Source organism: Suncus etruscus, chromosome 10 (assembly GCF_024139225.1).
Source record: "Suncus etruscus isolate mSunEtr1 chromosome 10, mSunEtr1.pri.cur, whole genome shotgun sequence".
Lineage (NCBI taxonomy): Eukaryota > Metazoa > Chordata > Mammalia > Eulipotyphla > Soricidae > Suncus > Suncus etruscus.
Window position 1 is genome coordinate 31,397,687 of NC_064857.1, and position 17,853 is coordinate 31,415,539.

General features: G+C 37.6%; 1 protein-coding gene across 1 annotated transcript in view; it reads left to right on the top strand.

Moving 5' to 3' along the window:
- The window catches only part of LOC126020116 (cytochrome P450 7B1), a 235,838-nt gene extending 218,410 nt beyond the window's left edge, over positions 1 to 17,428 (top strand). Inside the window, exons 6-7 of the mRNA XM_049781592.1 lie at positions 5,219 to 5,394; positions 17,141 to 17,428. Of these exons, the coding sequence (XP_049637549.1) occupies positions 5,219 to 5,394; positions 17,141 to 17,428 (464 nt within the window). The remainder of the gene's footprint in view (positions 1 to 5,218; positions 5,395 to 17,140) is intronic.
- The last annotated feature ends 425 nt before the right edge of the window (positions 17,429 to 17,853 follow it).

Sequence of the window (17,853 nt, forward strand, 5' to 3'; positions counted from 1 at the left end):
AACATTCCTGATTGTTTGTAGATATATTCCAACTTTGATTATATTGTTCACAAAGCCAAATTCAATTTCATATTATATATTATGTGGTCTTTTTCCACCTATAGTTGTAGCTCAGTACCCTGACAGAATAAAACCTTAATAAACATTTATTGAACATTTGATTTTTTTATTTACACCATTGTGAAGTTCAAAGTTATTCATAGCTGGGTTGTAGATATCCAATGAATAAGGTCCAATCCCACCACCAGTGTCAACCTCCTTCTACCAATGTTCCCAGAGTTCATCCCAAGCCACTCTCCCTCATCCCAGCCTGACATCTTAACAGCCATTATTTTGTTTTCTTTTGTTTTGGGTCCATACCCGGTGACTCTCAGGTGTTACTCATGGCTATGCACTCAGAAATCTGTCCTGGCTTGGGGACCACATGGAATGCTGGGGGATGAACCATGGTTCATCCTAGGTTAGCGCATGCAAGGCAAACACCCTACCACTTGCACCACTGCTCCACCCTGACAACAATTTTTTTAAGTTTGGCTGTTAAAGTTTGGGTCTCATGATTCCATTATTATTGACTCTAGCTTGGATATTTCATTTTATCCTTTCTTAACATCACTAATGTACTTGAGGCTCCTTAGCCCCTGTTTCCTATCATTTTATATGTGTCTTTCTTGTCCCCTGCTCAATTTCTTTCCTTCTACTCATATTCTGGGGCTAGAGTGTTGTCAACAACCCCAATTAAGCTATTGCATTTCTTCATACAGTCATTTATCCTTCTTCTGGCTTACTTCATTTAATATAATGCCTTCTGTCATGTTGCAGCAAATTGCATAAAACATCTGATTGTTTAATTTATATCTGTATTTTTAATAGTAAACCAAGGGTCAAGGCATCTCATCAGAATTAACTTATACATTCAGATAAATTCAGAGTTATTTTTTACTTCACTTTAAAAATGCAGGTATTGGGGCCGGAGAGGTGGCGCTAGAGGTAAGGTGCCTGCCTTGCAATTGCTAGCCAAGGAAGGATCACGGTTCCATCCCCCAGCATCCCATATGGTGCCCCCAAGCCAGGGGCAATTTCTGAGTGCTTAGCCAGGAGTAACCCCTGAGCATCAAATGGGTGTGGCCCAAAAATAATGCAAGTATTGGAGCTGGACCTATTGTACAGAAGGCAGGGCGATTGCTTTAAACAAGGCCTGATTTCACCCCCAGCATCCCATTTTGTCCCTAGAGTATGGCAGCAGTGATTTCCTAAGTGCAGAGCCAGATGTAACTCCTAAGCACTGCTGTGTGTGGCCCAACAACCCCCCAATTCAAGTGTTGAGTTAAAATTATTTTGTTTCAAATTATCTGATTATTATGATTTATCTTATTTCTCACCTCTCTTCAGGTAATTATGTAAAAACATGAATACAGATTCAAATATTACTTTTTTACCACACCTTCTAGCACATATTTTCCAGGTCCCCCTTACAGTGCTATTAAAAAATTCTCAACTGTTTAGTTCCAGCAGACTGCAAAAAGCCTGGCTATTCATTTCACCTCAACCATCACTATGATCCACTGATCACCATAGCTAATCAGAATATGACAGTCTGCACCATTCATTAAGATGACCCAAATTAACAGCCTGCCCATGTCACAGTACATTCATTCCATATACAGACATGTATGAGTGAGAGAGAAATGTGGATAAGCTTAGTTGTGTTTGCATTGTAACATGCATTATTGATTGTCATAAGCTGCTTCAGCACTTTAAATCTGCAAATGAAAATCATTTGTCAATTATTATAGCCAGAAATGGGATCTAAGGGAAAAGTAAAAAGAGAAAACCCTGTTTAGTGGAATTCACTTTCATTTGCCATTTCCTTCACAATGATATTGGAAACCATCTTCACCCAACACTAAATACACAGATATTTGCCTAGGAGTTATATTTAATCAAAATGATCAAGATGGTTTGAAACCCAGAAAGGGAAGCAAATGATTCCTATTTGGTGAGTAATAATTACTGTATTGGTCAGTAAAACTCAGCTCTTAATAAAACATAGGCTATCTTATCTTAATCAGAATTGCAGTCCTTGGCACCTTGGACTACCTGGTGTGAATTATTCTCCAAATATTTGCATTCTTGATGGCCATTTTTCTACAATGCATTTAATAAATAGAGGGCTCTATTACCTGCTAAACATTCGTATGAATTAGCAACCCATTATGCACAATAAGTTTTATAAAACATTTACAGATAGAGATCATGTTTAATTAAAATTAACTTGCCTATGAAAGCCAAATGCACTAATGATCACAATGACCTTTTATTACCTGCAGTCCCTTGTTTTGGCTGGATGATTGACAGCTTGCTGTTTGGCTACCATGTTGAATTTTAGCTGACAAGACTTTTCATTTTAACTCAATTTGCCCGCCTATCACAAGCTGGTGGCAGGCCAGACCCAAGTCACCCAGCTTTGCCTCAGCAGCTTGCTCTAGTGCTCATTAGTACGCATTTATTCAGTGGAAATTGGAAGACAAATGCTTGAAGGCATGTGAACTAAGTATAGCAAATTAGGTTTAAAGACTGAATATTTATAAGTATATGGAAAGTTTTTTTTTTTAATTCTAGAGCAAATTGAGAACTGAGTGCTAGCTTTGGTATAAAAGAAATGAAGATAGAAGGGGGGGGAAGGAAGATGCTAAGAATAACAATACTATAAGCTTTTCCTTTCCATTTTGGAAATATGTAAAAATCTCTCTGACAACACCTTATCAAATACCAACCTGGCCTCTCTTTCATGCAATGCTTGCACAATGAAGTTTAGCACCTCGTGTGTGAGAAGGGGGGAAAAATGAGGGTCATGTTCATTTGTTGCTTGGTTATCCCTTGGTATGTTTTAAATTGCCTTGTTTGTTCGGCACTAGCACAGAAACAGATGTTGCTCTACCGTGCAGGATAATTTACTGTACCTCCTGGTGCAGCGTGGAAGTCCTCCCAGGGCCCAGCTGGTCTGTCAGTGGCACTGGCTGGTGTCTGCTCAACTATGACAACTACAAGTAGAGGCTGCAATCTTTTTTTTTTTTTATTTTATAGTTGTCATTCTTTTCAACATATAGCTCTGTCTGCCTTCTTACTGGGACTGGTAGGAAAGACGCTGGCTTTTCTGCCTGAATGTTGTAACCCAGAGTCACAGAGGCTCTTCTCTCCATCGTTGATAAGAATGCAACTCATTAGTTTTTTGTCATCTAATGATTATCGGCATAATGGCTTAGCACAAGAGCCAACCTCATCTTGCCCACATAACTGGTACTGGAAGGTAAAATAGATTTGTCATTTACGATCTGACCGCTAAGCCACATTTTGTGCCCCATTATTGTGATTAACTTATGCATAAGATATGCTCGTCCAATTGTCATTTGTGAGACTGCAGTGGGTGCAAGCTGCCGTGCATTCCTGTAAGCACATGGCCAATGGGATGTGACCATGTTTTTCAGACTGTTAAATGCCTGTCTGTCATAGCAGACGCCCCACGATGATTTTGCCTTTGTATTTCTTCCTCCCACACTCCTACTGGACTTGTTGGACGAACAACACTGCTACATATGTCGGCCACCATTTCACACCACAGGCTAAATTGATGTTGTGCTGCTGTGAATTCATCGAACAGTCCAGCAGCAGTGCCTGGGTAGCCTACCCTTGCTCCTCACCATAGAAACATTGGTTCGTGGTGTCCTGCCAGCTGAAATTTGTCATGTCAGGTGCCTTGTAGCTATTTGGTAGAGTCCATATTCCAAAACCAAAGTTCTTTTCTGGCCTCGTCAAACAACAAACTGATGTGACTCTTCATGATTATAATAACGAAGGCAGTCCAAAAGAATATGCACAGCCTCACTGTACGTCACATTGAATCACCACACTGGCCACACAGAGCTGACCACAACCTCATTTCTTTAGACAAATGCATGCTTAGGAAAAAACCCTCCTGGGAAAGACACTCAAACCTATTAGTGCAATACAAACTGTGAGCATTGCTGAATTTTCATGAAGTAGCATTTATTTTTATTTTCTGGCTGATTTTAATCCTCAATGACTATTCTACACCTCTAATGAAATAATTGAGAACTCTTTTTCAGAGTTTTGCTGAACACCCAGAAACCAGACTATGTGTTTGTATTTGTGATGGGAGTGGGGGAGTGGGGCTAATTGTATCACAAATATAATCTTTCGTTACCAGGTTAAGAGAGAAGGAAACTCAATTTGAACCTTTTATCACATAGCTGATTAGAAAGAATCAAGTTCTCTATTCTAGGACCCATTCACACTGGTGAAAACATAGTCAGTTTTGATTATGAAAGCAGAGATGCAAACCTAGACAGGAGCTACATGCTGATATGCATGCTATCAGAATGATTTATGCAAATTATGCATATTATTCCCAAAGGAATTCTTCCTCAAACTGCCAGGATAAATTGCCGGAAATTAGCCATAAAATCTGTCGTGCTAGGAGCAAAAGGTGAAGGCCACTGGGAAAGCAAGGACATTCAGCTTCTGGAATCTTCCAGGTTATGATGATGGCTGTTATTTTTTTTCCCCTGGATGGTAAAAAAAAAATATGGGTTTATTTGAAATTCAGTAGAAGTCTTTTCCTTTTTAAATTTTCTAGCAAATGCTGACTCACATTTTATTTACAGCTCAAATGAAGGTATTAAGTGTGAAGCTGTCTCCGAAAGCATTATTACAATTACTTTACTATTAGCTGCCTAAGTGGTTATTAAATGTTTGAGCTCTGCTTCCAAGGTATCATTGTTCTGAAGGTTGGTGAAATAGCTCACCAGACGTATACTTTGACTAGACAATGGTTTCAATTTACAGTTGCATGCTCATAACTCAGCGCTCCTTTTTTGCAACCCATTCTTTCCAACCTAAATCAAAATTAATGACTGCCCAAATCCAGCACTGTTTGTTGGTTGTTTGTGAAACAACCCTGAGCTGTGCTGGACCAAGTGAGGGCTGTCTTGCTCCTTCCCCTTCTCGCTGTCAGGAGGTTGATGCCAAATGGATTTGAGTCTTAAAGTGCTTCTTTTTTCAACCAAAGTAATCAGCAGTAAACTTTATGGCAAAATGAGAGCACTTTTCTGCACTGAGGTTGGTAGTTTTTGTTGTTTGGTTTTATTATTTGTTGTTTGCATTTTTATTCTAATAACTGTTGCTCTTTTGCTTTCCACAGAAAGCACCATTCTAGAGTCTTTACGACTATGCTCATTATCAGGCATCTTTCGTGCTGTTCAAGAAGATATGACTCTACATTTTGAGACCAGAAAGTATACTCTGCGAAAGGGAGACTTAGTAGCTATCTATCCTCCAGTCATACATGTTGACCCTGAAATCTTTGAAGCTCCAGAGGTAAGAAAACATCAAGTCACTGCATGTCTTAGATACTGTACGCATCTAACTCTTCCTCATAAGTTATTTTCTTATTAGCAGGGTCATTAGGGAGGGTGGCCTACAGTGGTATGGGCTAGACTCAGGTGTGCGCAGGGGCTATTACTAGTTCAGTGCTCAGAAGTGACTTGGGGTGGTGCTCAGGGGATCATTCGCAATGCCACTGATGCCAGGATTATTCCCAAGCAAAACAAGTACCTTGTCTCTTGTACTACTTCTCTGAGTTCATTTACTTCATGACTTCTAGCTCCTTCTTTCACCACCAAATTCCAGAAAGAATTTGAGACAGCTTCATGAGTTATTTTTCTTCCTAATGAGAAAATTTTCCTGTTTATTATAAGCAATTTTAGATAATAAATAACAATAGGGGTCAGAGAGATAGCAGAGCATTTGCCTTGCTTGTGGCCAACCTGGGAGGAACCTGGTTTGATTCCTGGAATCCCATATGGTCCCTCAGCCTGCTGGGTGTGATTTCTGAGCCAGCAGTAAGCCCTGTGTTGCCTCTGGGTGTGGCCCAAAAACCAATCAATCAATCAAGTTTAAAAAAATTACAAAAATAACAATAGCTCTTTTGCATGGTCATTTCAGAAAAGGGCAGACTCTTGTAAATCAAATATCATGATTAGATCTATATACATTTCACCACTTACTTAGGGTACATACCCTCCTCTTGATCCACTAGGGTGGCATTGTGAACTTGAAATTCTAAAGCCGATGCTCATGGGTGAAGCTCTGAGGGTAATTGTGTCATCCTCTTGTATTTTTTTTTTTTTGAAGCTGGAGTTAATGAATATCAAAGGCTGGAAATTAATCCACCTTGGTTCATCCCTTAATACTACTTCAGAGGTTCACCACTTGCATGCAAATTTAATGTACTGATTTTCTGCCTGGGCATCTATTGAAGTAGATTTGCTGCAGTGTCATTTCTATATCAAATGATATTTTTCCACAGAAAAACTTCTATACTCTTTTGAACAGTTCATCGGTAAACCACTTTTAAATACGATTTCTAAGTAAAATATTTTGTAGTCAGACTGGATTAAAATATTACTGAATTTGAAATAGGAAGAGGACAGACTTCAAAACCATAATTTGCATCTATTTTGTCACCAAAAGAAAAAAATTTAAAGAGAGGAGAGAATATATATATGATTTTCATGTTTCAGAAAAAGCAACACTATGATGTTAACCAATTTGAAGTAAGGTATTTGTGAGTAAATGAGCTTTTTACAGATATCACTTTTATCTGCAACATCTGCAAACATGAAACATTCATTTATAAGTAGATATTTTAAAATTAGGACATGTTAATATTTTAAAATATTTTAGAGTAGTTTTAATCTAGTCACAATTTTATATATTTAATGTCTGCTTATTTTTATTGTGCTACAATTTCCTTTTTTTACCTTTTTTTCTTTATTTAAACATCTTGATTACAAATATGATTCCGATTAGGTTTCAGTCATGTAAAGAACACCCCCTTCATCAGTGTAACGTTCCCACCACCAATGTCCCAAATCTCCCTCCATCCCATCCCACCCCCACCTGTACTCGAGACAGGCTTCCAGTTCCCTCATTCATTCACAAGATTATGGTAGTTCTCAGTGTAGTTATTTCTATAACTGCACTCACCACTCTTTGTGGTGAGCTTCATGGAGTGAGCTGGAAGTTCCAGCCCTCCTCTCATTGTCTCTGAGGATTGTTGCAAAAATAACTTTTATTTTCCTTAAAACCCATAAATGAGTGAGACTATTCTGCGTCTCTCTCTCTCTCTCTCTCTCTCTCTCTCTCTCTCTCTCTCTCTCTCTCTCTCTCTCTCTCTCTCTCTCTCTCCCTCTGACTTATTTCACTCAGAATGATAGATTCCATGTACATCCATGTATAGGAAAATTTCATGACTTCATCTCTTCTGACAGCTGCATAATAATTTCATTGCTGTTCATATCAATAGTAAAATAAGCAGTAAGGGACACGTAGTGATAGTAAGGCAGGTAGGGTGCCTTGCATATAGCCAACACAGGTTATATTCCCAGCACCAAAGTAGTTCCCCAAGCCCACCAGGAGTGATCCCTGAGCACAAAGCCAAGAATAAGTTTTGAGCACTACTACATGTAGCCCAAAATCAAACAAAATAAGCACTGAAGTGACAAGAAATAAAAATATTCACCAAATCACCACTGTTTTTATGGTAGTAATTGGGGGGCATCTTCTATATTCTATTTATGTTGTCAACAAAGATAGTATAGAGTCATCTAACTTAAAAATTTTTTAAGTTTAATAATGAAAATATATTGATTTAAATGCTAAGTAGAAATTCCCAACGTTTAAATTGACCAACCTTAAAAATAATTTGAAAGATTTGCCTCATCCTATATTTATAAAAGAACAAAATTACAAGATTGTTAATGGTGATTTAACACCATTAGCCTGGCTCTCTCTAATTTTTATAGACAACATTGGCTAATTATAATGAAATGGTTAAAATTAGCTAGCTAAGTTTTTATGGCATTATTTTTTAAGGTCATTGCAGAATGTTTATAATTATGGACATAGAAATGTTATAATGCGAAACCATTTAGATTCCTTTTGTTCTTAGCAATTTAGAATAGCAATAAGGAAATGTTCATTACCAGCCAAAAGCATGAGGAAGCCTAATTATACAAATAAAAGTTGTATTTGGAGGCATAAATCCTTAGTGGCACTTAAGATTATTTTAGTCAAATGAAGCAGCTTTTAGGACATTCAACCACAACAGAGCATAGAAGAAAGCCAGGCCATGATCTTTCTTCTTCTGTCTCTCTACCTGAAGTGGCCTCATTTGATCACATAGCAAGCTTCAAGTACTTCACAAGATTTATCCTTAATTACTTTTTTTCTTTGATTGTATCAGTTATTCCACTTCATTCCTCAGAGTTTTTGCTATTGCCCACTCTGTGTTCTCTGTGTACCTTTTTCCTGGTGCATACCACATGGCATTTGCAATTATTTGCTTACCTGTCTCTGCAACCATATGCTGTAAGATCCATATGGGAAAATAGCCTGTCATCACCTTCTTTGTATTCTCAGTGCCTAGTAAACGTTTAACAGGGTGTTCATAGAGGGTGAATAAATAGGAGGATACTGGGATGGATAAAGATACTTAAAGTGAAAATATGGGGCTGGAGAGATAGCACAGAGGTAGGGTATTTACCTTGCATGAGGCCAACCTGGGAGGGACCTGATTTGATTCCTGGCATCACATATTGTTGGTTCCTCAGCTTTCCAGGTGCAATTTCTGAGCGTAGAGCCAGGAATAACCCCTGAGCACCACTAGGTGTGGCCCAAAATCAATCAATCAATCAATCAATAAATAAATAAATAAATAAAATTTAAAAAAAAAGTGAAAATACACTTCTGTTAAAATTGTTAGTTCAGGACAAATATTGTATTGAGTCTCACGACCTGGAGTTATTTTTCTATAAAGATAACAATGCCATCAAAAATAAGGTCTATCGGGCCGGAGAGATAGCATGGAGGTAAGGCGTTTGCCTTTCATGCAGAAGGTCATCAGTTCAAATCCCGGCATCCCATATGGTCCCCCGTGCCTGCCAGGAGCAATTTCTGAGCATGGAGCCAGGAATAACCCCTGAGCACCGCCGGGTGTGACCCAAAAACCAAAAAAAAAAAAAATAAGGTCTATCATGAAAGGAATGCCAAAAAGTCTGAAAATGGGACTATTTGTTGACTTTTTTTTTTTTTTTTTTGGTTTTTGGTTTTGGGGCCACACCTGGTGGTGCTCAGGGGTTACTCCTGGATGTCTACTCAGAAATAGCTACTGGCAGGCACTGGGGACCATATGGGACACCGGGATTCTAACCAACCACCTTTGGTCCTGGATCGGCTGCTTGCAAGGCAAACGCCGCTGTGCTATCTCTCCGGACCTATTTGTTGACTTTTGAACTGTCAGCTCCTCTAAACTGTTGGACCTGGTGTGGCCAAGATATTTTTTAATAAACAGCTTCCTGAATAAGGCTTAAAATGTTTAAATGTTTAGAAAAGTAAAGTATGAACACAAAGTGAGCTAAGCAAAACTGGTAACCTATTTAGGTCCCTGTGCTACCAACATGTAACCACTCTTAACAATTACTCCTTTCCTAAATATTGGTTGCTTAGCTGATGATAATATCAGCCACTCAGACAGCTCTCACAATTAGCCAGAGAAATTGAGCAAAGGAAATATCCTTTGTCAATTTTTCCTTCCTCTTTATGTTCGACATATTAAGAAAGTCTAGATAACATGTTAATTAACTAGAAAGTAATCATTTTCATTTTTCCGAAGCCTGGCAAATTTAGGTTTATTCCTCAGAATTTAAACTGGCCCTTAAATAATTAGCAAATGATGATGGTCTGTCTTTTATGAATGCAGTATTCAAAAATCTGAGACAATAAAGACAATTTTCTGATTATTTTGTCGTAGTCTAGAGGTGCTAAACTGTAAAGGAAGGCCTATAAATACAGTTGAACTGAAGATACTACAGATAGTAGCATATCCTAATATGATAACATTTTTATAATGACAATGCATCCCAAAGTAAGAAAACAGTGAAATAACAAAACACTGAAGGAAATATTATCAAAAACTCAAATGTTGAGTCCGGAGCAGTGGCGCAAGCAGTAGGGCATCTGCCTTGCACACGTTAACCTAGGACTGACCCCAGTTCAATCGCCCGGCATCCGATATGGTCCCCCAATACAGGAGCAATTTCTGAGTGCATAGCCAGGAATACCCCCAGAGCATCACCAGTGTGGCCCAAAAAACAAAACAAAAAAACAAAAACAAAAAACCCTCAAATGCTGAAAGACCCTATTTGACCTCATGCAAATCTGCCATGTCTCAGAGACATAGGGATTACAAAGTGGTAAATGAATTTAAAAACCCTTGGAAAAAATTCAAAATCACAATACAAATTATATCCATATTATTTTGATCATTTTCATTTTTATTAGAATGTGTACTAGTCATTTTAAATAACAAGTGTCCTAAATAAATTTCACTGTTTTTCAAACTGGACAAGACATTATACAACCAGCATATTTCAGGAAAATAAACATACTCAATATCTATTATGCCAAAGGCAATTTTGATGTGAATAATGAGTGACAAAGATAAAACATAAAGTTTCCTGTGATTGAGAATTTATATATATAATATATATATATATTATATATATAATATATATATATATATATTTGGTTTTGGGGCCACACCTGGCGATGCTCTGGGGTTACTCCTGGCTGTCTGCTCAGAAATCGCTCCTGGCAGGCACGGGGGACCATATGGGACACCGGGATTCGAACCAACCACCTTTGGTCCTGGATCAGCTGCTTACAAGGCAAACGCCGCTGTGCTATCTCTCCGGGCCCGAGAATTCATATATTTTAAGAGTTTGGTCTTGTGTTAAAGATAGTATAGTATAAAAGGCAATTCCCGGGGCCGAAGAGATAGAGGTAAGGCGTTTGCCTTTCATGCAGAAGGTCATCAGTTTGAATCCCGGCATTCCGTATGGTCCCCCGTGCCTGCCAGGAGCAATTTCTGAGCATGGAGCCAGGAGTAACCCCTGAGCACTGCTGGGTGAAACCCAAAAACCAAAAACCAAAAAAAAAAAAGGCAATTCTCTTGCATATATCCAAGCAACCCCCTTTTCATCCCTTGTAGTACTCCTGAGCAAAGAGTCGGGGATAACTCCTGATAATAGTAGGATATAGCCTAAAACAAAACTAAAACATTGAACTTGACCCTATAAGATGGCTGTGTTCCCATAGCTATATCTAGCTAAATACTTCATGTTTAGGAAGGTCTTACAATACCATTTCATTAACACTTTATATCTACTACATTGAAACCAACAATTTGCTAGTCTCAGTACTCTGATTAGCCCTGATTTTGATTATTTTATTACTGTAAACACGTACACGCATTTGAACCCTTAAAATTTAATTGAGGAAAATAGATGGGCATTTTCTGAAGCTGATACAAACTAGCCACAACGTACCGTGGATTAGTATAAAAAGGGTTTTCTGTGTTCTGTCATATTGTGAGAACAGTATGACTGTAAATCAGGGGCATCAGCTAACTATGATAACTTTTCTGGTTGTGAAGTTTATTCTTCATTCTTTACATGTTTGTTTACTCATTGAATAGCTGTAGTTTCATGAGAAATTGGAATGAATTTTTAAATTATACTTTACAGTGCCAGAGAGAGAGTCCAGCAGGCAGGGTGATTGCACTGAATGCAACCCACTGGGTGCAATCGTCAGTACCCTATATCTCCCCCAAGCACAGCAATGAATGATCCCTGAGCAAAGAGAGCAGAGAGTAAGCCCTGCGTACTGCCTCTTGTGACACCAAAACCAAAAAGTTATATAAAATATGCTTTATTCTCATGTATATACTTATTAATTTAACATATATTTGTATGTATATATATGTATATATATATATATACAACCACCGTAGTCATTAGAGAAACAACAGAAGATTACAGCATCTCATGCTTTTCTTATGATTTCTCTATGCACATCCATTTGCTGAACTTCTTTCACTGTTAAACATGAAGTTAGAATTGTTAGGATAAAGTTTTAACCAATATGTCAAATCCTTCATTTAAGTTGTTCCAAATTACTGTGAAGCTACTTTGATAGCTATATTATGATCTACTTTACCTTTTGCTTATAAGGTAAACAAAAGGCCAACAAAATCTCAAGGGTGAAACTGTTTATCCTCCTTTTATCTTGACTAAAAACCAGGTCACTTCTCTTGAAACCATCAATGGTCTTTCATTCTATTAGATTCTGCTTGGAAACACTCTGCTTGGCAATAAAAATTTTAAATAAATAATTAAATACATTTTAATTCAACAATGTATTTATGCCCAGATGTTTATCTTGGAACTTTCTGGTAGTTGTTCCTTCTTGTTTAGGATATTAATAACAGTATAGAAACATTAAAGATATATATTATGAAGAAATTCAAAATAAGGTAAAAATTTAAGATAAGAAACAATTTAAAAATGGCATTACTGAGAGGCTAGAAATTTGAGAAAATTGAATATAAGCATTGATCATAAGTCACAGGAAAGGGAGCATTCACACATTAAGTGTTGGTCACCAAGACCTCTGAAAATGTATCACAGTCTCCATCACTCATAAAGGACTGGAGAGCCCTGACATTTTCCATGCTATTGGAACACTATGAAGTCATTCCCATGCTCAGTTTTTCTTTTCTTTGTGATTTTTTTGGGGGGTGGGATCACTCAGAAGTCACCGCTTGCAGGGTCAGGGGACCATATGGGATGCCAGGAATCGAACCATGGTCCGTCCTGGGTTGGCTGCATGCAAGGCAAAGGCCCTACAGCAGTGCTATTACTCCAGCTCCCAAGCTCAGTTTTTCTTTTGCATGTTTCCTGACTTAAATAGTGGAGCTATAGTGAAATCTTCATTAACAAACTATTTCATAGCAAAGTTGATTTAGATTGAGGTGATCTAGACCAGGAGTTTTAGGGGAGTCAGATGCTTCCTTCTTACTATTCAATGAGAAGGCAAAAACAACAGAACCTAAGTTAGCTAAGCAGGCCACAGTGATAGGGGAGAAAAAAAAAAGATAGCATGCTATATAGCAACTCTTTTTTTTCTGTATAATAATTCAGTCTCTAGTAACTAACTATAGGTTAACAAAGAATTTCCTCATTTATTAATAAGAGATAAACAGATATTTTAAATTTAGTTCTAGTTAAATCCTATCCAGATAAATACCTAGTTAGTGAGAAAATGCACTTGATTCGAAGACTTTCAACTTGTAAGTTAGTGTAATAGAAACTATCCAAAGTATATTTCCTAATCTTGAATATTTATCATAATAAATATCCTACATAAAAGATAATTATTCTCAGTACCTTCAAAGAGATAAATTCTGCTGTTCTTAGCACTGATATTGACTAAGAAAATTAGATCATTTAAATATTGTCCAAATATATACATGTATTATAGAGTTTTTATACTTTCTAAATCCATACATATATTGTTGAATTTTCACACTAACTAAAAATGCTTTTTATCTCTTAGATGGTTATTGCTTAGATGGTTATTGTCTGTTTGTTTGTTTACCTTGAGTTATATCTGACAATGCTCAGGGGGACCATATTACATGCCAGGGATCAAACCTAGGCCAGCAGCATGGAAAATAAAAATCACACTCACTTTACTTTTCCTCCAACCCTATCTTTGATATGATATAATTTCTATCATAGATGTGTGATGAGGATGTATAATATTAATTGGAATCAAGTACAGGATACACTTGGTCATTTTCTTGTAAGTCACATGCATTAATGTAATCAAAAGTTTAATTTATCATGGACTGAGATAAGGTCATTCAGTCTCCATTGGCATCTCAAATGAGAGTAAATTAAGATGTCAGGCCAGGCATGGGGTTTGGGGAGACCCCATGTCGAAGGCCTTCTCCCTAACTCGGGTTTTCTGGGGGCCTTGATAGGCCCCCAGTCATCCCCTCTCTGCCCCCGGCCTCCAGGCCTTCCCTGGGTGACAGCCCAGGCGGTCAGACAATGTGGGTCCTAACTTGGGGTGTGCTGAGATTTGCTAGGTTGCACTAAGGTTGTCACTGGCAATTTCTCAACAGTCTATATGTTCAAAACACAGTATATATGTGTGTGTGTGTGTGTATGTGTGTATGTGTGTGTGTGTGTGTACAGTATATATTAAGAGTATTCCCGGGGCCGGCAAGGTGGTGCTAGAGGTAAGGTGTCTGACTTGCAAGCACTAGCCAAGGAAGGACCAAGACTCCGGTGTCCCATATGGTCCCCCCAAGCCAGGGGCAATTTCTGAGTGCTTAGCCAGGAGTAACCCCTGAGCATCAAATGGGTGTGGCCCGAAAAACCAAAAAAAAAAAAAAAAAGAGTATTCCCTATCTTTAAGTTTTCTTTTGCGAATGCAGAATGTCCATTTTGTATTCTGCCCTTTCACACACCCCTTCACAGCTCATTTTTACTCCTTAACTCTCATCCCACATCTATCAGTAACCCACATTACTCTTTTTATCTTCAGTACTGCACAATCCTAATCACAGACCAAAGCCGTGCCTTGGATCTAACAACCCCCAACTATTTCAAAAGACTTAAAATGGACACTTATGTCTTTTGAATATTTTATGTGTTTTTTCTCTGACAGCTATAAGTCTTACTAAATATTCTCTTATACAGTGACGATTCTAACCACTTTTTATCTTTTCTTCTCTTTGTGAGCTGTTCAATAAGGAATTTTGGTGAAAGAGTCCCCCAGTTTAATGCTTATGATTGAATCATGTCATAAGGATTGTTGGACTTGTTCTTATGGCCCCCATATGCGCCAATAATGCCACGTGGCATTGTTCCTTGTTTGCATAGGCACATTGAAATGGGAAAATACTATACATACAAATAAGATCTTATCTAATAGAGATTGGAACACACAAATCTTGTAGTGCAATGAGACCTTACACCCTGAACATTGACATAATGGCCGGCACAGGCCTCAGAAGAATGGGCATTCTCCATTCACCCCTGCACCAGGGAAGCTATCCACAAAACATCCAAGTTTGTCTATAACATCACCTGGAAGCAATACTCTACCAGGGAAGACCCTACCACTGCTCTGATATCAACTTGCTCAAAAGAGACCTCCCTTAACACTGAGAAGACTTAACAACATGTCCTGCTTACAGAACAAGGCTCTCTGCATTGACCTTTGTGAGGTGAAACTAGAGGACACTCCACTTCCTGATGTCAGTGTAGGATATGCAGATTCCAGGATCTTTAATACAGAAACATGATACCAACAACAGAGACTGTGAAAAATAAGTTTTGGCACTACAGATAATGTCTTGGATTGGACAAACTAGCTTGCCTGGAGCCTAGAGTTGGTCTTATGCTAGGAAACTTTAGGGGTAGGGTCTCCTTGTATTTAAGCCAAGGTTTTTGCTTTCCACGTGCCTCATATTTTGTTGGACCTATGCAAACAATAATTGCCACTCTAACACCATTTTTACTGTGCTTCTTTGACTGTAATCCTTAAAAAAAAAAACCACTTAAACTTTTGAGGTTAACTTAAACTAATATGCATGTGCATGGAAATGTAAAAAAATACTATGCCTTTAATGTTTAAGGAGTTATATAAGTTTTATGGCTTTAGATTGCTTTGTGTGCTGCTAATAAATATTATAATGTATTACAATCTGGGGACTTGAGGGACAAAGTAATTGTACATGGGTTCTGTTTTATTTATCTTAATGTTCTTTGGCTGAAAGTTCAAAGTTAAGATATCAGCAAGGGGACTTCTTCTGAGAATTCTGTTTATGGGTGATTGTCCTCTTTCTTTGCATTTTTGTTCTCATAATTAAAAATAAAAAATTAAAAAAAAGAAGGCAGAGAAAAAAATAGATAGCAGGTCAAACACCATAGATAAACCTGTCTCGTTATTTTCTGTAACAAGTACTACAACTTACTAAGAAACACTTACAGCAATACCTGCTTCCCTAGAACTAACCCAGAGAAAGTTTATTCCACTTGGAACTATTATAGGAGAAATTTGATACATCTTTACTTCTCAGTACAACAGCTATTTAATCTCTGTTTCTTTGCTTGGACTTTATTATTTTATCTCTTTGTTTCAAATATTAGAACTGGACTCTAAACACATAGTTATTATCCCTCAGTAGCTTAATGGGTAGAATAGAAACATCTAAGGGATTCAAATTAGGCAAATTTCAGTGGCCAATAAGATTTATCATTGTATGTTAAAGATGGAAGCAATGAGCCAGAGAACTAGTACAAGGGGTAGGGCATATGGCTTGCACACAGTTGGGTTTGATCCCTGGCAATTTATATGATCCCCTGCCAGGGGTGATCCCTGACACCATGCCAGAAGTAAACCCTGTACACATCTGGGTGTGCCTCAACCCCAAATAAAAAAATGGGGGCAGTGTAAGAACAGGTTAAGTCTACCCAGTGCTTAGAGCATTTGCCTTGCCTGTGGCCGACCCAGGATGAGTTCGGTTTGGATCCTTGGCATTGGATATGGTCCCTTGAGCATGCCAGTAGCGATTTCTGATATCAGGGCCAAGAGTAGCCCCTGAGTGTTGCAGGTGTGGCCAAAAAAAAAAAGAAAAAGTTTACCCAGTGCTACTATTAAATGACAATGTTAGGATGCATCTCAGGGAAATAAAAGAAAATATTTCTGTACTTATGGAAGTCAACATGGAAAAGGGAGTGTTTTTGGAGTGTAAAGCTTTATAGGTGTTTGGAATTTATTTGACAAGGAAAAATAATTTTTCTTTTAGTACTGAGTTTTTTGAAAGTCATACATGATTTATACTTAGTCAAGTTTTAATTATTAAAAAGATTAAAAAGAGAGACTGGAGCAGTGGCGCAGTGGTAAGGTGTTTTCTTTGCACATATCTAGATGACCTAGTTTGAAACCCTCCTACCCCAGCAGCCCATATGGTCAGGAGCAATTTCTGAGTGCATAGCCAGGAGTAACCCCTGAGCATCACAGGGTGTGTACCCCCCAAAATAAAGATTAAAAAGAGTATATTAAGAAAGGAAAGGAGATATGACAGCATTGTGAACTGTAACTCAAACATTTTCATATAAACTTTAACTTTGTTTCTTCTTTACAGGAGTTTAGATATGATCGTTTTGTAGAAGATGGGAAAATGAAAACCACCTTTTTCAAAAGAGGAAAAAAACTGCGCTATTACCTATTACCATTTGGATTTGGAATCAGCAAATGTCCAGGCAGATATGTGGCACTTAATGAAATAAAGCTGTTATTGATTGTATTTTTAACTTATTTTGACTTAGAAATAATTAGCGATACAAATGTAGAACTAAATCAGGACTATTTTTTTATTGGTGTTCAGCGTCCAAATTCTGATGTCCTATTTAGGTATAAAGTAAAATCTTAAAGAAGCTAAAGGGGGAAAATCAATTCTCAGCTTATCTATTTGTTTTAAATCCTGTGGTTGTAATTGTTTTTGTTTGTTTTTAAATATATCAATTTCTGTGAAATTTAGAGGCAACTATAGTGATTATGGGTGATGAGCAGAAGAGTCCTTTTGATGGTTGTATGGCACTAAAACTTTGGTAGGAGAGGAGTGGTAATATGTAGAGAAATAAATGAAGCTAAAACATGAAATTGTACCATATTGCACACTAATAATGTCACTAAAATTAATTTAATAATAATAATAAACAGGGACAATATAATTTGTATTTGATCTCTTATTACTCACGTTTGTACTTGGATACAGAACTCAATAATACAAAGCAGGTGACATAAAATAGACATCAAAATCAAAATAATAAGCATAAAAGTAGCTTTCCTGATTTA